This window comes from Staurois parvus, unplaced genomic scaffold (assembly GCF_062004578.1).
Source record: "Staurois parvus isolate SC_StPar_1 unplaced genomic scaffold, SC_StPar_1.0 ptg001532l, whole genome shotgun sequence".
Classification (NCBI taxonomy): domain Eukaryota; kingdom Metazoa; phylum Chordata; class Amphibia; order Anura; family Ranidae; genus Staurois; species Staurois parvus.
Window position 1 is genome coordinate 104,310 of NW_028319328.1, and position 23,468 is coordinate 127,777.

Here is a 23,468-nt window from a genome sequence, read left to right on the forward strand (position 1 = left end):
CACTTTTTCTGATGAGGATTGGGATTCCATGGTGGATAATGTGTGTAAGAGCTCTAGATCTTTCTGTCCGTGAGTCGGCCCTCAAAGTAATAACCAGATGGTATCATACCCCATCTAGACTACACGCCATGTATCTAGGGACGTCCCACCTTTGTTTCCGGGGCTGTGGCCTTGCTGGTACTCTAGTGCATATATTTTGGGCCTGCCCAAGCCTCTCATTGGTGTGGGCAAAATTTCTGAAGTTGCCTCTGCAGTGGCAGGTGCTCCGGTGCATCTGTCTATGCAGTCCTGCCTACTGGGAGCCCCTATCTCGGGAGTTCAGACTGAGGTTATGAGGCTAATCCATAGCATTTGTATATCCACCCTATGGGCTATTGCCCTACATTGGAAATCCCTCACAGTACCATTGACCACAGTTCTGCAGAGTTGATGCGGTGATGCTCATGGAGAGAATTCATTACACTCTATTGGATAAGATGCATTTATTTGACAGAAAATGGGAACTTTGGAGAACTCACAGGCATTTACTAGATAAATAAGGACCATTTATGCTTTGATTGATTGAGTTACTTTGTTGGTCGTTTTATAACTCTGCCTACCTCTCTACCTATATTGCTCATGTACTTAATTTCCTTTATTCTACATAATTTCACCTTTGAAATGAATACTGCAGTTGTTCCTTGTTTCTGTTGTATATTCTATTTGAAGCTGTAATGCAATTTTGAAGTCTATTTCTTAAAAAATAAAAATGTTTGTAAACAAAAAATATATATTTAGTATAATTCTACAATTTTTGCAACTAACAGCACAATGCTGTTAGCTAAACCTTCTACCAATAGCTGGACAACAAAATAACAAACGAATCACCCTTTCATCCAGCTGTGGTCTAATGCTGTTTAATGCCCATGATACCCAGCCAAGCATAGCCTCTTTGAACAATGCATACACTTACCAACTGCTTATATCTGCAGGCTGACATCTTATTCTATCCTTGGCCTGACTCCTCTATACAACAGATGTTTAATATCCTGTTTTTGGCCTCTGGCTTCTGAAGATGTTCACTGCTCCCCCACATTTTCCTTGGTAGCCCCGAGTTGGGCCTGCCCAGGACTGTTTTTTTTCCCGTCCATTTATATCCCAGTGACATAGACAGATGGACAACCTACCTGTTTTCACATCGTGGCCTTTTGTCCTCCTGACCTGTTTTGTCAGACATTTCTCTCTTTACTAACCTTGCTTCCCCCACTTTTCTCCTTTCTTTCTCTTATTCCTGTCCCAGGAGTGATGATGTCACCATGATGCAACACCTACAATCAGCTTTGCATCTGTCCTTTATTATGGCTCCAATAAATATACTTACCCTGAATGTTCGGGGAATAAAAAAATTAAGGCCTTCAAATCCTTTGCCTCTGCCAAAGCACATGTGGTGTGACTGCAGGAGACTCATTTCACTGCCAGCCATATGCCAAAATATCTCAGCTCTTCCTACCCACAGGTTTATATGGCTTCTTCCGCAACTAAACACACAGGTGTACTCAAAGCTTTCCACTGCTCTACTCCCTTTACACCCCAAGAAGAGATCTGGGACCCAGTGGGCCATTATATTTTCTAGTGGGTCACCTCCTTGACCTCAGAGGTCACTATAGCTTCATACTATGCCCCAATTGTAATTATAACTCCCATTTGCTACAAGTAATAGATTCCCATAAATTACACTTTTACTATGTTGCAATTCCAATCAGCTAGTTTATCCCTTTTTAGACGAATCCCCCATAACCTCTTATCCATCCACATCCTCCTTCCAGCAACAACTCCAACAACGCTCTCTCATAGACACATGGCAAGAAGCTAACCCAGCTAGAAGACACTATACATACTACTCATATCCACATAAAACTTTCTCCCACATTGACCATATATTTCTGACTAGAGGTATGTCCCCAGCCCTCCTATCCTGAACCATCATACCTTACCCCTGGACTGGTCACAAAGCTCTCCTTTTGACCCTCTCCTCCTTAGTACCCCAACAAACTAGCACTACATGGAGTCTAAATGGCCCACCCATCCCACAGACTGGACATTGAACTAGCCATCAAAGAATACCTGACACATAACACAACTGATGACATCTCTCTCCTGACCTTTTGGGAAGCCCATAAGTCTGTAATTAGGGGAGCCTGTATCAGCCAAGCCTCACATCTCAAGAAAGGACAGCGAACAATCCATCACCAGAAACCTCATTTCATCAGGCCAACAAAGTCTTCCAATCACCTTCTCATAGATTGTCCTGGACAAGACCAGGCTAGAAATAGATGTTTTCTTGACAGAATCAGATGAAAAAGTTCTATGCCAATCCAGGCATGAACATTATATGAACGCAAACAAACCTGACACTTTTCTAGCCCTGGCACTGCGCACCTCAGACCACACACACAGACTTGTCCATTTAAAGATTACAAAAACTTCACACACCAGCCATCCTAATAAAATATTACAGGTCTTCCACAAACATCTAGCAGAATTATACTCTGAGACCGGCTCCTATGATGAATCCCAGGCCACTGAACTTTTCTCAAGCCTATCTCTACCAACACTCTCAGCTTCTCAATGTTCTTCCCTGGAAACACCTATTACAGAACTTGAGGTCCCGAACTCCATCAAGTCCCTAAAGTCTAATAAGCGGCCTGGCCCAGACAGCTTACAGTCCTATATTCCAAAATATTTACTAACCTCCTTCCACCTTTATTGGTTAATGCATTTAATTCCTTACTCAAAGGTTATTCTTTCTGCTCAGACTGCCTAACAGCAGTCATTTCTATGCTACCTGAATCCCAATCAGATCACACCACATGGCTTAATTACACACCAATCTCCCTTCTTAACTTGGATGTTAAAATCCTACAAAAATCCTATCTGCATGGCTGAACTCTCATAGGCACCTTGATACACAAGGATCAGATGGGTTTTAACCCCCCTCTGCCAAGCCGAGACCACAGAGTGATTTTGCTAGAACATACAGCTTGCATACGCCGCATACCCGGCTGTTTCCTTTCCTTAGACATAAAAAAAGCCTTTGACTCCAATGGATATCACCCCTTTACACCTCCCCAAGGGCTTACTTGAGATATGTGGGTTACAAGTCAGACTTTTTTTCCATACAAAGGGGAATGAGGCAAGGCTGCCCCTCCCCCCCCCTCCTTTTCTAGCGAATGAACCTTTAGCACAGCTGATAAGAACTAACACAAATATTAAAGGATTAGAACTTGGCGGTCATCATCATAAGTTATGCTTTTTCTCTGATGACAATCTCCTCTTCATGTCTTCTCCTTTGATCTCAGCACCCAACCTTCTCCAATGCCTGGACCAATTTGCAGCGATTTCAGACCTGGTTGTGAATCCCAAAAAGTCTACAGCTCTTAATATCTCTCTACCCTCCTTAACTGTGTCACAACTACAACGTCCTCCACCCTTCTCTTGGTCCAGTCAATATATTCCTGATTTAGGACCCAAGCTGATGGCAGACCTCAGTATTCTATATTTTACTAACTACCCTCCTATGTTAACACACCTTACTAATATTATGACATCCTGGTCCAGACTACCCCTCTCATGGATGGGTTGTATCACGATTGTAAAAAATGACAATTCTTTCCAAAATATTATATCTTTTTTGGGTCCTACCGATATGTATACCTTCCTTTTTCCTCTGCATATTTGTGTCACCCCACCACTTATGTATGGGGCACTATTAAACTGCATCTACCCAGGTCCATCCGTACCTTAGCAAAACTTAGAGCGGTCTGGGGCTTCCGAACTTTGCAAAATATTTCCAAGCTGCACATCTTGCTCAACTCCCTAAATATCACGCAGTAAAAGTGACCCCCCCCCCCTGGGTTGCTATAGAGTCAGTAGATTGTGACCCCTTATCAGTTGCCAATTTACTATGGTTACACTACAGAGACCATCGTTCACTCCAAAACCCAATTACTCAACACTACCCATCTATCTGGGACAGTCTAGAGTTCTGATACACCTTACAGTCACCCCATAACCCACTCATGGCATACCTCCTCAATCCAGGCTTTTATCCGGAATGGATGCCTCCATCTTCTTTTCATGCTTGTCCTAGAGCTAGTCTAGTTCCAACTTACAATTTCACAGCACCAGACTCCTTTATACCCCTCCAAACCCTATGTGACTCCCACAAAATATCTAGACCTGAAAGTTTTAGATATCTTCAGATCAATCACTTTTGTTTCTCTCACACACCAACCCCCTCCCTCACAGACATGACTAGGTTTGAACACATATGTAAATGTGACCCCCATGTCAGAGGTTTGATTTCCACCTTATATACACAGCTACCAGCTCCACCACCTTACACTTCATACCATATACATCCAAGTGGGAATGGGATTTAAATCTACATTTGGAAATCCTCCTCCCAAAATATAGTAGTCATGGAGACTAACCACAAAACTCTCATGCCCTGGTAAAAAAGAAAAAAGTCACACAGGCGGTGCAAACACCTAGCGCATTATCCAAGCTTTATTTAAAAAAAAAAAAAAAAAAAGACAAAAAACATACTCACAGAATATGTACATGAAAAAGCCTAAAAAGCCACAGTGATGGCCCAAACTGATGGCAGCGTCTGACTGGTTGTGTTGTCAGCCTGTTGATGCATTTGGGGACGTGTCCCTTTCCTCAGAGCTGAAGCCAACAAGAGTTGATGCCCTAATATATATATGTGTGACCAGTGCTGCCTATAGCAAAGACCTCTCCCCTCAGGTACCTGGTCCCTGCCCGGATTACTGCATTCATTCTATCCTAATCCCTGACTTGTTTCCATGGCTGCTTTGAAGCAGTTACCCACCTTCACATGTGGTGCCCATCATCAGTACCCATCATCAGTGCCACCTAACAGTGACTATCAGTACCCATCATCAGTGCCACCTAACAGTGCGTGCTCATCTGTGCTGCCTCATCCAATAAGATAAAATGAGCGCTGGATAAACACAGAAATGGAGCAGCTGGCATGAAAGGTAAGAACCTCAAAACCCTCTAATCAATAATAAATAAAGCACATGCAGCGCTAAAGGTATGAAAAAAATGTAAAATCATAAATATCATGAATGAAATGTATCTAGATACAATGGATAATCTAAAAGTGACCAACTATGATCTCCATATCAATTATAGTGACATAAATAAATACACGCACTGAGGCGTATGGTGGAGTATACAGTAGATGTGATAAACGTCCCAAGTTGGCGTTTCAAAGTGCATACGTGAAATATAAAAACGGTTAGTCTCTAATCCGTGTAATCAGTGCTGCCTATCAGTGGCCATCAGTGCCTATCAGTGCAGCCTCATCAACGCACATCAGTGAAGGAGAAAAATTACCTGTTTGCAAAATTTTATAATAGAAACAAAGAACTTTTTTTTCAAATGTTTTGCTCTTTTTTTGTTTATAGCACTAAAAATAAAACACCCAGCGGGGAGTAAATACCACCAAAAGAAAGCTCTATTTGTGTGAAAAAAAGATAAAAATTTCATATGAGTACAATATTGCATGACTGCGCAATTGTCATTTAAAGTGCGATAATGCTGAAAGCTGAAAATTGGCCTGGTAAGGAAGGGGGTATAAGTGCTTGGTAGGCAAGTGGTTAAGGACCCCACTGGCACCTTTTGGGGGGATAACCGAAATTGACAGGTACCCGCTCCCACTTCTGCTGCAATCAACTAGGTTATCAGAAGCGGAGGTTGTCCTCCCCCTCCCTCCCTGTAGTCTTCTGGGACACATGAAAGGTCCTAGAAGACTACAGGACCATTCACAAAGCACAGAGATACTCGCACATGCTCAATGGGCATCCGGATGTGAAGCCGCAAGCTGTCACAGCTGGGTGCCCACACTGAAGATGCCGGCACTGGAAACACAGGGCGGCCAGTGAAACGGGCTGCGGGGAGGACACCACGAGATCGAGGGACAGGTAAGTGCCCATCTTTTAAAAGTCAGCAGCTACTGTTTTTGTAGCTGATGGCTTTTATTTATTTTTTTTTTTTTTCACTGGAACTCCACTTTAATGTATGAAGATATTATTTGTACTGTACAAATTACAACCTGTACGTTACCTCTAAGGGTTGTACCCCTTCTGACTTACTGTTGGTGAGTCCTGCAATCACATTGTTATGAGCTCCTTGTAAAACTATTATCTCTTTCCAATAAAATCTATGAACAAGAGAAGATATGGACCCCACAATTCCTCTATATACTCCACAATTCTCCCATGTGGACACCTCGTAAGTGGTTCTCCAGTATAGACTCCCAGTTTGGGGAACTCATTTAGAAGAAGCCATCAGCTAGAATCAAACTCACTACTCTACAGTATGGTGAAGACCAAGGAGGCCTAGCAATACCAAATGTTAGACTTTATATTATAGCTGCCCAACTTCAACATCTTACCAGGTGGGACTTAGTAGACACATTAGATCCCATCCATCGGTTGCTACTTCCATCAGATATAGATTTCACATCACTCTCACACTTGTTAATGGGCTTCAGATGGCACCAGTGGGAAAGGCATGATCTCTCATATATTTATTCCAGTCTTTTGACTCTTACCGAAGACTTATAGAAAGAAATGGGAAACAGAGGAAATAAGAGAGAGTGGTGGGAGGTGATTGTGACCTCCATACCTCTCATCTCTCTGTCCTCTTCACAGAAACTCAGTCATTTCTTTTGCATAGAGCTTTCAGGACTCCAGCTCAATTGTTCAGCTAGGACAGGAGGGATTTCCCCTTATGACCCTAATTGTAGCGGTGTTGTCGGGGATTTGATACACATGTTTTGGAGATGTCCAAAATTATTCAAAAAGTGGAACGATATGACCAGTATTGTAATGTTGGTGTTCAATATTCCTCGGGTGTTCCTCTTGGTCTCAATAGAGGAGGAATTATTTACACCTCCTCCTATTACAAGTCATATAGCAATAGTGAGGCTGCTTGACCATAAAAAATATCCCGATCTTGGCTATCATCTCAAACTCCCAGCAGACAACAGTGGATTGAGCAGGTGTTCTCCACATTAACATGTGAAAAACTAACTTACCAACATTGTAATTCCCCCAGGAGATGTATGTCTGGCAGAACTGGCTGGAAACTCCTTGTTCTCTCCTAGTTAGTTCTTCATAGGCTTTTAAAATCTTAGCTCTTTTAGCCCCATAGAAGGAGAACGGCCAGTTGTATCCTACTGAATGGTGACTACATTGGAGACCTATACTTGGGGCATGATCCTGTAGACACGGGCCTCATTGATCGGTGTCAGCTATCTATGTATGTACTGGGGGGAGTTACTTGCCGTGTACAGCTGAATTGTTCTAGGCTGTTTCTTCTTTTCTCTGTTCATTTGTTTATAAAAGGTAAAAGTGACACCATAGACAAAGCAAGTTATTGTTCTGTATGATCTGTAACAGTGCCACAACGGCCTATACGTGAGAATGTATGACTCCATTGTCTGGGCTGAATGTTGGAAATACTGTGCGCACTTTCCTAATCAAATCTATTTGATTAAAAAAAATACTGTAGATAATGCTGTACATATTCTTTCTATTCATAAGATATATTTAGTAATGAACATTAAAAATAGAAAGCAACTTTATGTAGCCCCTTATATAGAATTCTCTCTTTTTTCTTTCTCTACAGGTAGATTGATGAACCAAGTTTGTGGGACATTTTGGTCTTCATGAATACAGCTAAGTCACATGGAAAATAAAACACATGGGTGTCTTAATTGACTGAAAGTCTTTACTGCAATTCACTGGAGGATTCACACGGGATACAAGTCATATCTGTGTACTAAAAGTCATGGTTTGGATCCTCTTCCACATTGATCCAGCAGGAGAAAAGTATTTCCAGTGTTCTGGAAGTGACAATGTAAAGTAAAGTCCAACCCAAGTATACATAAGAGGAGTCATTTCAAACTACTTGTTTGTAGATTTTACAATGGAGAGAAAATATATCACACAGCAGAAGGCTTGCAAGGGAGAGAAGCCATATCATTGTTCTGAATGTGGCAAAACTTTTATAAGCGAGAGAGACCTTATAATACACCAAAGAGTTCACACTGGAGAGAAGCCATATCAGTGTTCTGAATGTGATAAAGCTTTTACTCATAAGTCAAATCTTCTCAAACACATGAGGATTCACACTGGAGAGAAGTCATACCAGTGTTCTGAATGTGGTAAAGCTTTTACACGGAAGTCACATCTTATCACACACCAGATTGTTCACACTGGAGAGAAGTCATATCAGTGTTCTGAATGTGATAAAGCTTTTACACGAAAGTCACATCTTATCACACACCAGATTGTTCACACTGGAGAGAAGTCATATCAGTGTTCTGAATGTGATAAAGCTTTTACACGAAAGTCACATCTTATCACACACCAGAGGATTCACACTGGAGAGAAGCCATATCAGTGTTCTGAATGTGATAAAGCTTTTACAGTGAAGTCACATCTTATCACACACCAGAGGATTCACACTGGAGAGAATTCATATCCGTGTTCTGAATGTGATAAAGCTTTTACATGGAAGTCACATCTTATCACACACCAGAGGATTCACACTGGAGAGAAGTCATATCAGTGTTCTGAATGTGATAAAGCTTTTACTCAGAAGTCAGATCTTATCACACACCAGATAATTCACACTGGAGAGAAGCCATATCAGTGTTCTGAATGTGATAAAGCTTTTACAGTGAAGTCACATCTTATCACACACCAGAGGATTCACACTGGAGAGAAGCCGTATCAGTGTTCTGAATGTGATAAAGCTTTTACAGGAAAGTCAGATCTTATCAGACATCAGAGGATTCACACTGGAGAGAAGCCATATCAGTGTTCTGAATGTGATAAATCTTTTACACAGAAGTCACATCTTATCAGACACCAGAGGATTCACACTGGAGAGAAGCCAATTTAATGCTCTCAATGTGACAAAACTTTTACAGTTAATGCCGGTCTAATCCATCTCCGGAGGATTCACAAATTTCAGCATAGATTAAATTCTGGAAAAAAGGAATATTAAAGAAGTTTCAGGTGTCACAAGTTAGTTTCACATCGCCAATGTCATCCCACAAGCTTGAGAAGAAGGGAGAAGATAAAATGTTATTTTAAAAGAAACAAACTAAAATCTGAGCAAACTGGAATGTAATGATCGGATGAACTGGGTTTAGTGCTTATCTCCATCAATACACAACTAGAAGGGATTTGAATATTTTATCTTTTGACAATTTTTTTTAATATAAGCATCAACAGTTTGCTCAGCGCTTTACAATATAATGGGAGACAATACAGTTCAATACAAGAGGGATAGGAGGGCCCTGCTCCTTAGAGCTTACAATCTAGGAGGGAGGGGCTAGTGGTACAAAAGGTAGTAACTGTGGGAGATGGACTGGTAGGAAGAATATAAGATTCCATTATTTGCTAAGGGCAGGATAGGCTTCCCTGAAGAGATAAGTTTTCAGAGATTGCCTAAAAGTGAGCAGAGTAGGCAATAGTCTGATAAATTGGGGTAGAGAGTTCCAGAGGATGAGGGAAGCTCTGGAGATGAGCACAGGAGGAGACAAGGGAGCTAGAGAGCAGGAGGTCGTGCGAGGAGTGGAGAGTACGGTTTGGGTGATATTTGGAGACAAGATTGGTGATGTAATTTGGGGCAGAGTTATAAATGGCTTTATATGTTATTGGTAATGTTTTGAATTTTATCCATTGAGCAATGGGAAGCCAGTGAAGGGATTGGCAGAGGGGTGGAGGACACTGAGCGGAGGTCAGTGGAGGGATTGGCAGAGGGGGACAGAGGACACTGAATGGAGGACAGTGGAGGGATTGGCAGAGGGGGGTGGAGGACACTGAATGCACTCCAGTGGAGGGATTGGCAGAGAGGGGTGGCTGATACAGAATGGTTAGTAAGGTGGATGAATCTGGCAGCAGCATTCATGATAGACTGAAGAGGGGATAGCCTGCAATGAGGTCGGACAATGAGAAGGGAGTTACAATAGTCAAGGCGAGATATAACAAGGGAGTGAATAAGTTGCTTAGTGGTTTCCGAGGTTAAGAACGGCCGTATCATGGAGATGTTGCGGAGGTGAAGTCTACAAGATTTGGACAGTGATTGGATTTGGGACTGAAAGGACAGATGGGAGTCTAGGATTACACCTAGCACCCTGGCATGATGGGAGGGACTGATGATTGTGTTATTGATCTTGATGGAGAAGTCAGGGGGGGGCACGGGCTGGGCGCAATACTAAGAGCTCAGTTTTGGAAAGATTGAGTTTGAGGAAGTGGAGTGACATCCATGCCGATATGTCGCTTATTAGGGTAGTAATGCGAGAGAAGACTGCAGGGGTGAGGTGTGGATGAGACTGAAGTGGTGAGGTGAGGGGTAGAAAGATAGATTTGTGTGTCATTAGTATAGAGGTGGTACTTAAAGCCATGGGAGTTTATCAAGTAACCAAGGGAGGAGGTGTAGATGGAGAAGAGTAGGGGTCCAAGGACGGAACCTTGTGGGACCCCTAAAAAAAGAGGGAGTGAAGAGGATGCGGCAGAGTTATAGGTAATGCTCAACAAGCTCTGTGATAGGAGGAGAACAAGGAGAGAGCAGAATCTTGGAGGCCAAGAAAGTGGAGTTTTTTGAGGAGGAGGGGTTGGTCAGCAGTATCAAAAGCCGCAGAGAGGTCAAGTAGTAAGATATGGAGTAATTGCCATTGGTTGGGATGTGTACGGAGTAGTGGCCATTGGTTGGGATGAGTACGGAGCAGTGGCCATTGGTTGGGATGAGTACGGAGCAGTGGCCATTGGTTGGGATTAGTATGGAGTAGTGCCCATTGGTTGGGATGAGTACGGAGCAGTGGCCATTGGTTGGGATGAGTACGGAGCAGTGGCCATTGGTTGGGATGAGTACGGAGCAGTGGCCATTGGTTGGGATGAGTACGGAGCAGTGGCCATTGGTTGGGATGAGTACGGAGCAGTGGCCATTGGTTGGGATGAGTACGGAGCAGTGGCCATTGGTTGGGAGGAGTACGGAGCAGTGGCCATTGGTTGGGAGGAGTACGGAGCAGTGGCCATTGGTTGGGATGAGTACGGAGCAGTGGCCATTGGTTGGGATGAGTACGGAGCAGTGGCCATTGGTTGGGAGGAGTACGGAGCAGTGGCCATTGGTTGGGAGGAGTACGGAGCAGTGACCATTGGTTGGGAGGAGTACGGAGTAGTGGCCATTGGTTTTAGCAGTAAATGGATCTGTCAGGGATCGCGGCGTCCTGTCGGCCGGCGCATGCGCGCTGGCAACGGCTCACGCCGGGACACAAGCACCAGGTCCCGGCGAGCCGCGGATGACAGGACGCCGCGCATGCGCAGTGGGAGCCGCGGGCGCGCCTCGGGCGGCCAATGACAGCCCGGGGCGCGTCCTGGGAGCGGCCAATGACAGTGCACGGCGCGATATTTAAAGATGCCCTGCACTGTCACTGATAGCCGCAAGGTCTTTTGAGTTCCTGAGTCCTGTACCTGTGTTTTTGATCCTGATTGACCCTGACTACGCTGCCTTCTCCTGCATTTGACCCGGATTGTCCTGACTACTCTGCCTTCTCCTGCATTTAACCCGGATTGTCCCTGACTACTCTGCCTTCTCCCATCCAGACCCCCGGCTTGTTGAACCTATCTACGGACTGACTTATCCTGCTGACCCTGCGTGTGACCTGACGATTCTCCGCCTGCCGATTCTGTACCTCGCCTACCCCACGGTACCACTGATCGCGATCTATCCTGCTAGGCCCTGCCGTCCTCCTCACATCTGGCTCTCCCGGTACCAATACATCCCCGGAGGTTCCCTCTGCCACTGGTGGGCCTGCTCAGAGGTCGTGACCTGGTCCTGGTCTGTTTCAAGTCCATCCCCACCATCAGGGGCCCTGGTGAAAGCACAGACCGGGACTTAGACGCCACGCTTTGGGTAGGTCTGTCAAGTGGGCAGCCAGAGGCACCACCTGGCGGATCATAACAAGATCATTAGTGAGTTTTAGTAGGGCAGTGTCAGTGGAGTGTAGTGAGGGAAAGCCAGACTGTAAAGGGTCAAGAAGGTTGTTGTCAGTGAGGTGGGAGCTCAGGCGATTGTAGACTAAGAGTTCTAATAGTTTAGATGTAAATGAGAGCAGGGAGATGGGTCTTAAGTTGTTCAGGTTGGTGGGGTCCAGGGAGGGCTTGTTAAGTATGGGAGTGATGTGCGCATGCTTTAGAGGGAAGGGGAAGGCACCAATAGAGAGGAAAGATTGAAGATGTGAGTGAGGGAGCATAGGATGGAAGAAGAGGGTGACCGTAGTAGTTGTGAGGGGACAGGATCCAGGGGGCAGGTAGTGAGACGGGCTTCTGAGGAAACCTTAGTGACCTCTTCGGTAGTAGCAAGGTCAAAACAGGAAAGTGTTGAGGGAGGTTTAGTATAAGGTATGCTAAGTGGGATGGATGTCTGTGCAGTGGAGATGCTCCTATGAATTGCATCAATCTCGTTTTTGAAGTGATTTGCAATCTCGAGAGCAGTGAGTGAGGTACTGGGTGGAGGTGGAGAAAGTAGAGAGTTAGAAGTAGAGAAGAGACAACGAGGACTGGATGACAAGCTATTGATGAGAGTGACAAAGTAGGCTTGTTTGGCAGCATGGAGGGAGGAATTGTATGTTAAGAAAGCAGATTTATATCGGGTGAATGCTTGCTGGGATTTGGTTTTACACCACATTCGCTCCAGCACACGACTATGTCGTTTAAGATCTCTGGTGTTGTCAGTCTGCCAAGGTTGTAATGGTCGGGGCCTGATGATTCATGTTGTTAGAGGAGCAAGTGAGTCTAATGTGGATGAAAGTGAACTGTTGTAGACAGCAGTGGCCAGGTCAGGGCAGGACAGGGGAGAGATTCTGTTATAGAGTTGGTCAGTTGCAGAGTGGAAAGGAGAAGGGTTCAAGTTGTGAAGGTTTCTGCAGGTAATTGCTGCTTGGAGAGATAGGTGCTTGAAGATGAGGAGACTGTGAAGGTGATGAGATTGTGATCAGAGAGAGGAAAGGGGGTGTTTGTGAGGTTGTAGGATATCATCTCATGGGTGACAACCTTTCAGGCAGGTCTGCGGCTGTGACACCAGCTAGAAAGAAGTCTCTGTTCAGTGAGAAAACAACATCCCAAGCTGATGCAGGCCTTCCAATACTGAGTTACTGCTGATTTAGGGGATGTATTCAGCAGTAAACCGTAAGCCCAGCTGGCCACTTGTGTTCCATGTGGTTCTGCCAAATGGGATTCCATCAGGTGAAGATCAGAAATCCTTGTTCCATGTTTTCTCTTTCCAGCTATTACTCCTCTCCATAGACTAATCACACAATACAACTGCCAGAGATCTGAACTTACAAAGTGCTGAGTGTGCGGTCATATTCCTACCACTTCTTCCGGGGGACTGACATTCCTCTGATTGGGGTTCACAGTAATCACTCTGAGTGCACACATCTCTTTTTGGTGTAAAGTTTGTAAAGAAAACTTCTTCTCCCTGGAAATATTACAACGTTGGCACCAAAGTGTAACTATGGGCAAAATCAATAATGACATTAATAATGAAATCTGTCATTAGAAGAGCAGGTTTTGTTTTTCCGTCTCTTATTGTATTATTTTTTGTTGTCCCTCCCAGTAGATTGTTTTTTTTTTTGTACTTCCTGTAGAAAACCAAGTCTTTTGGGAAAAATGGCAGTTGGAGGGGTCGGGGCAAATCCTATAACACTGCTGGGGGTGCTCACAACTGTCAGTTGTCATTCATATGGGGGGTTGGACCTTATAGAGAACCTGTTGCTGTAACTGCTGTAGAAGCGTTAGCTGAAGTTGGGCTTTACTTGTTGTGTGTCTTACTTATAATCTATCTAAGACTTCCCTGTACAGGGTGACAACGCTGCTGTGTAATGTTCCTGCAGAATGATCAGGGTTGTCACCTTGTTACAGAAGGTGGGAAAATAACAGATCTACAGACAGGACCAACAGCTGATACAACTATGTTGCAGAGGGAACTCTGGGAATGCTAATGACAGATTGCATTACACATTCAGTTAGCAGACTTCCTGCTGTTGGTCTGATGTTTGAATTGTGTTCTGATATTTACTGTCCTGCTGTAAAAGGTGTAAATGATCGCCCGCATGTTTCCTGTAGTAGCAGGGACTACAAACTCATATCAGGAATAGTAGGATGGCTACCTACCCAAGGGGGTCATCTTTTTGGTTTTGGGGTGAAACATTTCACATGGTTTCTTTCCATTAATGACACCGACAAGGGGAGTCTCACTTCACTAACAATAGGAGAGCCAATCACAGGCCAGTAACATTTCATGGTGTCTCAATGTATTGCAGAATGTTTAATCCCCATTGGTCCAATGGATTCCTAGTCCTTATAGATGCATTGCTTCTTGTGTGGAAGGAGCACCCTAAAATGCCTTCCCTTCAATTCCACCCATAGCTGTACTTTAGGTGATGTTGCCCCTCCCCCATATCTGTAAGGGAAAGCCTCAATTTCTCCAAATACTTCTGATGAAACATTTTCTCTGGAGTGGAGATGTTTTATGCAGTGAGCCCTTCATAGACGGGATGGGGAATCTAAGTAATCTAAGATAAGTAAGATGAACTGGAGTCATGGATCAGATAACCAATGACACCATTGATGGTATAGCAGAGCTGACAGCAGAAGTGGCTCCATCACCTAAGGTGGTGTCACAGAACTGCATGGTGGCTGACTATCTCTCAGAAGATCAAGGCGGAGCCTACAAACTGGTGTCAGAGAGTGTTGTACATTTATATTAGATCATGAGGATCTCAGAAGGAGATATCTACACAAGGTAAAGGAGTTCCAACAGTCACCTGGGTGGGGGGAAGTGGGATCCATTTTCTTGGATGGGTTTAGTTGGAACTTGGTTGAGTAATATGGTGGCTTTGTGTCTTAGGCCATTAGTTGCTACTATAGATTTGATGATAATTGTATACATTGTTGCTGTTGTGTGTTTTGCTGAGTTGATTTTGCTTTTTAATGCACATGATTACATTCACATTGTTAGGCCAGAAGATTACTTTAAACCCGCAAACATGTTTTATTTTCTGAAGCAGAGACCCTGGAGAATATAATGGTGGTGGTTGCCATTTTCTATGTCACAGCTGTTTGGCAAATGCACATTTTCTGTAAAAAAAACCCACTAAAGATCATTTTAATACACAAAAAGCACAATATATGACCCAATTTGTTTGATGAAATATAAAATATTGTGTTGGCATCAAGTATATAGATACTTTAAAAATTGTGCGTATTTGTGAAATGGTGACAAACGTCAGTACCAGAAATTGTCCATAGGTGACGCTTTAAAAGCCTTTACAGTCATCAGTTTATATAGTGAACCATGAATGATGGCCCTAGAGTTATTCCTCTCCCTCTGGTGTGTGCAGAGATATGTACAATGTGTAGTGTGATTGATGTTTTCCTACATAACCGCACCCAACCCTTGCAATTGCTCATGTATACGGGAACTGGGGGCTTTAAAATGTGTTTTGTGTGTTTTTTCATTTACAGTGTGTTACTTTACACTTTTCTTTCTCTGAAATTTATTATTGCCATATAGGGGGTTAATAGCCTCGCATGTGATAACATATTGCTGGTCACAGATCCTCTTTACAGAAACACAAGAGGTCAATCAGACCCCTAGGGGGTTTATTTACTAAAGCTGGAGAGTCCAAAATCAGACTCACTTCTGCATAGAAACCAATCAGCTTCCAGGTTTCATTGCCAAAGCTTCATTGAACAACCTGAGGTTAGAAGCTGATTGGTTTCTATGCAGAAGGGGGTCTGATTTTGGACTCTCCAGCTTTAGTAAATAAACCCCCTAATGTCACCTCTGGACCCCAAAAAAAATGGTCAAGCACAGAACATGTTTGATCAGCTCCTTGAAGACACGAATGTACATCTGCCAAATCTGTATCTGAGTAGACCATGTAGAAGCAGCATTAGAAAGAAATGTGAGCATGGCTTCAGTCAGGCGATGGTCCTGGTGGTCATGGTCTTGTTCTCCTTCAGGTCCTCTCACCTTGTAGATGGTGACATGGACTTGTTGTGTGGGAATGAGCAGGAGGGGCTCGGGGTTCTTTTGTACCGAATCAGCTTGTCTTGGATAAAAGATGAAAGTGTCTTCTGGGAAGTTACAGGGATTTGGATGTTTAGAGGGTTACATAAGTGGGCGGGGCTAGTATTAATGAGGGGCGTGTCATATGTTAATCAGTTTCTTAGCATGGATTATATAAATGGTATAAATAGATCCTTTAAATGTAAACAATCTATCTCTTTCCTTCTGTTGTTAAAGTGTCACATGTATATGATGAATAAAGTTGGGTGATATTTTCACGGCACAATACCGTGGTCTGGGTTCTTCTACAACACCCCCCAAAAATGTCCTCTTCTGGGTCTAGGAGTCTGGTGGAATGGGACACAAGCTGATGGTATCTCTTAGGCCCCTTGTACATGGGGGGTCCGGCTCCTGTGGGTGCAATGCTGGCATTATAATACACCTGGTAGGCACAGGTACAGCGTCCAGCCCCACTGCCTGCAGCCTGTCAAAGTCTACACTACAGCTGGACGGGGCTCAATGCTGCACCACGTTTACCTCGTGTTTAGGGCGCTCTGTGTTCAGGGAGAAATGGCCGCCATCCTGATCAGACAAAGCATAGAGCAGATGTAGGCCGGTGCAGTCTGCTTCTTCCCCTGTAGGTGGCGCCAACCAGAGTGACATCCCAGCCTGGAGAGGAAGTCGGGGGACACTTGGCTTCTCTGTGGTTTCCCGGTTCCTGGAGACGGTGTGGAATGAAGGGGTCCATGGAGTCCTGGGGACATTTTTTGTTCTTTGTTTACACCTTTTAAAAATCATTTTATTCCTAAAGATCACTAAACCCCAAATCTGATGTATTCTTTGATAGCAGACACCCTATATAATACAATGTTGGGAGTTGTCATTTTCTATGTTACATGATATTAGCACAACAGTTTATGAAAGGCAACATTTCAGGAACAATATAGTAACGTTTATTTCTGAGCACATAAATGCAATTCATGACCTATTTTCTGGTGAAATATAAAAGATGAGGTTGTGCCGAGGAAATCGGATTCCCAACATGTCAAGCCGTAACACTGTGTGCACTTGGAACGCTTTAATAGCCCCTCCAGGTCATCAGTATAGAGTTACACAGGAGCACTGGTGCTCCAATCATTGCTCTCCCTCCGGCGTGTGCGCTGATATGTAACGTGTGTGGGGATCACTGCGTTCCTATGTAGGCACCCCAATGTACATGTCACGTCCTGGTCTGTGTATAGGAGGTGCGCTGAGCTCCCTCTGTCCTTCCCAGTGACACCCACCATGGCAGCACTGGGCTCTGCTGTCCCACATGGTGTCAGGGGGAGGGGCACATCTCAGTGGTGGGTGTGGGAATGATAGGCGACTTCACAGCCACTTGTATCACTTCCACATGACAGCCGACATTCAGATTTACTAAAGTCCTCACACTCCCGGCTGTATAGCGGTGGGCAGTGTGGGGGGAAATAACACGTCTGCAGCATTGTTAAAAATCCAAATCCCCAGCAAGTGGCTGCAGGTTCATATTTTACCACCCCCCTATCCTGGCACCCTAAGATGGTTGCCTAAGTCACCTTAAGGTGGTCATTGGATTTTGGGACCTGTATGTGGCAAGGCTGCCAGAAAGTCTCTCACTTGTGGTGTCCTCATACTGGGGAGAAGTAGCAGAATGTGTTTTGGGGTGTAATTCCACATCTCCCCATGGCGTGTGCCAGAAATAGCTCATTAAATGACAACTTGGTGTAAATAGATTTTGTTTTTCATTTTCCAATAACTTATGGCAAAAACTGTAAATGTTCCATGGACACAACATGCCTCTCAGCACATACCTTGGGATGTATCCTTCCCATAAAGGGGACATTTGGGGGTGTTTGTAAGGTCCGGGCATTTTAGTGCCTCAAGAAATGTGATCGGCAGTCAGAAAGTAACAGCGACGTAAAAGCTGCATAAATTCCATTCTATATCCCATAGTTTGTAGACACCATAACTTCACACAGACCAATCAATATCCACGGATTCAGCTATGCTTCTACCAAAGACACGGAGCAGAATACACGTTGTACTACATGTATGAAGAAATCTGATTTTATAGGATATGTTTTATAACAAAGTAGAAGATATCATTTGTTTTCAAAATTAAAAATAACCCCCCCCCCCAGTGGTGATCAAATACCACCAAAGAAAGCTCTATTTATATCAGTAAAATTTGTGTACAGTGTAGCATGACCGCACAATTGCCAGTTAAAGTAGTGCAGTGCTGAACAGGAAAAAAAAATTCCCTGGTCATGAAGGGGGTAAAACATTCCGGAGCTGAAGTAGGTAATAAATCTTCCTGTCATCTTACAGTTTGGTTTCATTTTCTTACATTTCTCAGGATGCCGTTCTTCTGAGCTCCACAAGATGGTGATCACACATATACAGAGACAGGAAGTGATGTCAGGCACAGATGGGAAGTGATGTCAGGCACAGACAGGAAATGAGGTAAGGCTCAGATGGGAAGCAATGTGGGGCACAGACAGGAAGTGATGAGGGCTCAGATGGGAAGCGATGTTGGGCACAGACAGGAAGTGATGTCAGGCACAGACAGGAAGTGAGGTCAGGTACAGGAAGTGACTTCAGGCACAGATGGGAAGTGACGTCAGGCACAGACATGAAAAGAGGTCGGGCACAGATGGGAAGTGAGGTCAGGCACACACAGAAAGTGACATCAGGCACAGACAGGAAGTGATGTCAGGCACAGACATGAAATGAGGTCGGGCACAGACGGGAAGTGAGGTCAGGCACAGACAGGAAGTGATGTCAGGCACAGATGGGAAGTGAGGTCTAGCACAGACGGGAAGTGATGTCAGGCACATACAGGAAGTGATGTCAGGCACAGACAAGAAGTGAGGTCAGGCACACACAGGAAGTGACATCAGGCACACACAGGAAGTGATGTCAGGCACAGACAGGAAGCTCCATGTGGGAGGAATTATAGAGGAGACGTTGCTGGAAGTGTGAGCAGAGGAGGTAATGAGATTGTATTTGATCATATCTCCCATCACTCCCTTGTGTGACACCATATTTCTCTGTCCCTCGTTGCCCTGTAAATGTCCCTCTTTTCGGTGTGATGTACACACAGACATATGAACAGACAATAGAACGGCCCAAAGTCTTCATATGGCTCTCAGATTTCCCTCAGATTTCACATTAATTCCCGTATTGAAGTGAAAACTCGGATAGAAAAGTAATAGTGAGATCAGACATAAGTGGGTGTCACTGATCACATTGTCCCCAAACGTCACCCCAGATAAACGTTTTCCCGGTCAGGCTCCGGTCACACCAGGAACTGCACGTTTCTCATGACTCCCCACAGCCGGTTTCCTCCTGCCATGGGCCAATTGCACTGCACTTTGTGAATGGGCCGCCGTCCTCTGGGACCTGGGGGGAGAGAGGGAGGAGGACAGTACGGGGCCCCAAGTACTCATCAGTGAGGGACACTCACTTCCAAAGACTCTCCGCTCTCATCCCGGACTTCACTTCTATAGAAGAAAGGAGGAAACTCCAAATTCTACTGGGAGAAGAGGAGCCAATGGGGGAAATAGCTGCACCACATGTGACACCATGCCACAGACTGAGAGGGACATGAAACACTGAGGACTTCATAATCCTTCCCATGGACCCCTCCCCCTTTATATTTCCCCTCTTCCCATACAAACTGCTTTGGCAATGCTACAATGTCATTTGTTCCTGCCAATAAAGCTCATTGAATTGAGAGGGAAAGAGAAAGAAGGAAAGATGGTGTCACTAATCATGGTGGGACGCCTCATTTGCGGAGTTCCCAGTTTTTTCCTCTAACCCCCCGGTCACATCCAGCTTACAGTGAAGTCGTACGATTTCCAATTCAGGGGAAATGCAGATTTCAGGAGTGACACCAATGTCTATGCCAATCCCACCAATAGTAGTGCAGGGATGACTTTAGAAATCGCTGCGACTCCCACCAAGTCACACCCCCCGATATGACCCGTCATTGTGGGCAGTAGGGGGCGACTTGTGATCTGCAAGAAGCATAGCATGGAAATTGCATGCCGAGTGACACCCCATGTGACCGGGGACTAAACACTGAAAGAAGTGGAGTTCTCTCTCAGCCCACCTCTCTCTGTATTTGTTTCTTCCATAGAGAAAACCCCGAGAGTCCTGGATGGGAATGATTGGTTTCCACAGAGAGACAATCAGCAGAAAGAAATGTCCTGTGTTGGTGGTGTCACTGGAAGGAAAGAAATGTCCTGTGTTGGTGGTGTCACTGGAAGGAAAGAAATGTCCTGTGTTGGTGTCACTGGAAGGAAAGAAATGTCCTGTGTTGGCGCTGTCAATGGAAGGAAAGAATGTCTTGTGTTGGTGGTGTCACTGGAAGGAAAGAAATGTCCTGTGTTGTCGGTGTCACTGGAAGGAAAGAAATGTCCTATGTTGGCGGTGTCACTGGAAGGAAATAAATGTCCTGTGTTAGTGGTGTCACTGGAAGGAAAGAAATGTCCTGTGTTGGTGGTGTCACTGGAAGGAAAGACATGTCCTGTGTTGGGGGTGTCACTGGAAGGAAAGACATGTCCTGTGTTGGTGGTGTCACTGGAAGGAAAGACATGTCCTGTGTTGGTGGTGTCACTGGAAGGAAAGACATGTCCTGTGTTGGGGGTGTCACTGGAAGGAAAGAAATGTCCTGTGTTGGTGGTGTCACTGGAAGGAAAGAAATGTCCTGTGTTGGTGGTGTCACTGGAAGGAAAGACATGTCCTGTGTTGGTGGTGTCACTGGAAGGAAAGACATGTCCTATGTTGGTGGTGTCACTGGAAGGAAAGACATGTCCTGTGTTGGTGGTGTCACTGGAAGGAAAGAAATGTCCTGTGTTAGAGGTGTCACTGGAAGGAAATAAATGTCCTGTGTTGGTGGTGTCACTGGAAGGAAATAAATGTCCTGTGTTTGCGGTGTCACTGGAAGAAAATAAATGTCCCATGTTGGTGGTGTCACTGGAAGGAAATTAATGTCCCTGTGTTTGTGGTGTCACTGGAAGGAAAGAAATGTCCTGTGTTGGTGGTGTCACTGGAAGGAAAGAAATGTCCTATGTTGGTGGTGTCACTGGAAGGAAATAAACATCCTGTGTTGGTGGTGTCACTGGAAGGAAAGAAATGTCCTATGTAGGCGGTGTCACTGGAAGGAAACAAAAGGCCTGTTAGTGGTGTTACTGGAAGGCAATATTAACAAATAATAGTGCAGCGCTTTCTCCAAGAATGCAAATAAAATGTACATAAAAGAATGTACATAAATGACTAAACACACTAAAAAGTGCAAAAAAAAAAATCTATCTATGTATGTATATATCTGTATAACTAAAGTGACTTATACCCTGAGGAAGTCAGGAGTTTTCGGTGACGTAACGCGTAGGTACTCTAATACGCAGCTTCCGCTGCGCGGTGACTCACTTCCGGCGTTGACCGCCATCTTGGTATACCCAGGAAGTCCCATACACATGCAGTCCACCCATACCTCGGTGAGGAAGGGGAACTGCTTGACATGTGAGTGCCATTTATCTACTTTTCATAAAGGAGTTCTTGGTTTATAGAAATGCTGCACTATAGAGGATCTTTGTTTGCTGACTGTGTTGGTGAGCTATTGTCCTACAGAAACGTCCTATCTGGGGAAACGGGAGCTTATAGGAGACCCACTACATGAGGATTGGTAGCAGCCCCAATGAGAAAGGATCCAGGGTGATCCTGAAGGCTTTTTGGCCCCTAGGGGTCACCAGAAGGAGGTGAGGAGGCATTGCAGCCACGGTAGAAGAAGTGTGTTGACAGTCACAGATTTGCAGAAACACCATTGCACACGGCATGAACCTCGTCATCACTTATTTATTGAAATATGGACGCTTGGATTATGTAGTGTTGTCCAGTATTGAAGTGTGGACACTTTCCTGCACTCAGCACTGATATTTATCCCCTATTGTAGCGGGGTCATTGTTATTGTTTGTTTGTGTGTACATGTTTATATGTCACTATTGTTATCAGTGGCACTATACATAGATATACATACATACATACATACATACATAGATATACATACATACATAGATATACATACATATACATACATACATACATAGATATACATACATACATACATAGATATACATAGATATACATACATACATACATAGATATACATACATACATACATAGATATACATAGATATACATACATACATACATACATAGATATACATACATACATACATACATACATATACATAGATATACATACATACATACATAGATATACATACATAGATATACATACATAGATATACATACATACATAGATATACATAGATATACATACATACATAGATATACATACATACATAGATATACATACATACATACATAGATATACATAGATATACATACATAGATATACATACATACATACATAGATATACATACATAGATATACATACATACATACATAGATATACATACATACATACATACATACATAGATATACATACATACATAGATATACATACATACATACATAGATATACATACATATACATACATACATACATAGATATACATACATACATACATAGATATACATACATACATACATACATACATACATACATAGATATACATACATATACATACATAGATATACATACATACATACATACATAGATATACATAGATATACATACATAGATATACATACATACATACATACATACATAGATATACATACATACATAGATATACATACATACATACATACATAGATATACATACATATACATACATACATAGATATACATACATACATAGATATACATACATACATACATACATACATAGATATACATACATATAGGAAAAGACATGTCCTGTGTTGGTGGTGTCACTGGAAGGAAATAAATGTCCTGTGTTGGCGGTGTCACTGGAAGGAAATAAATGTCCTGTGTTGGCGGTGTCACTGGAAGGAAATAAATGTCCTGTGTTGGTGGTGTCACTGGAAGGAAAGAAATGTCCTGTGTTAGAGGTGTCACTGGAAGGAAATAAATGTCCTGTGTTGGTGGTGTCACTGGAAGGAAATAAATGTCCTGTGTTGGTGGTGTCACTGGAAGGAAATAAATGTCCTGTGTTGGTGGTGTCACTGGAAGGAAATAAATGTCCTGTGTTGGTGGTGTCACTGGAAGGAAAGAAATGTCCGGTGTTGGTGGTGTCACTGGAAGGAAAGAATGTCCTGTGTTGGAGGTGTCACTGGAAGGAAATAAATGTCCTG

General features: G+C 43.7%; 1 protein-coding gene across 1 annotated transcript in view; it reads left to right on the forward strand.

The window, feature by feature from the left end:
- LOC149435346 (uncharacterized) overlaps nt 1-16,447 on the forward strand; it is a 28,979-nt gene extending 12,532 nt beyond the window's left edge. Inside the window, exon 2 of the mRNA XM_089662750.1 lies at nt 7,702-16,447. Coding sequence (XP_089518876.1) covers nt 8,002-8,982 — 981 coding nt within the window. The 5' untranslated portion in view covers nt 7,702-8,001 and the 3' untranslated portion in view covers nt 8,983-16,447. The remainder of the gene's footprint in view (nt 1-7,701) is intronic.
- Nucleotides 16,448-23,468: the final 7,021 nt, after the last annotated feature.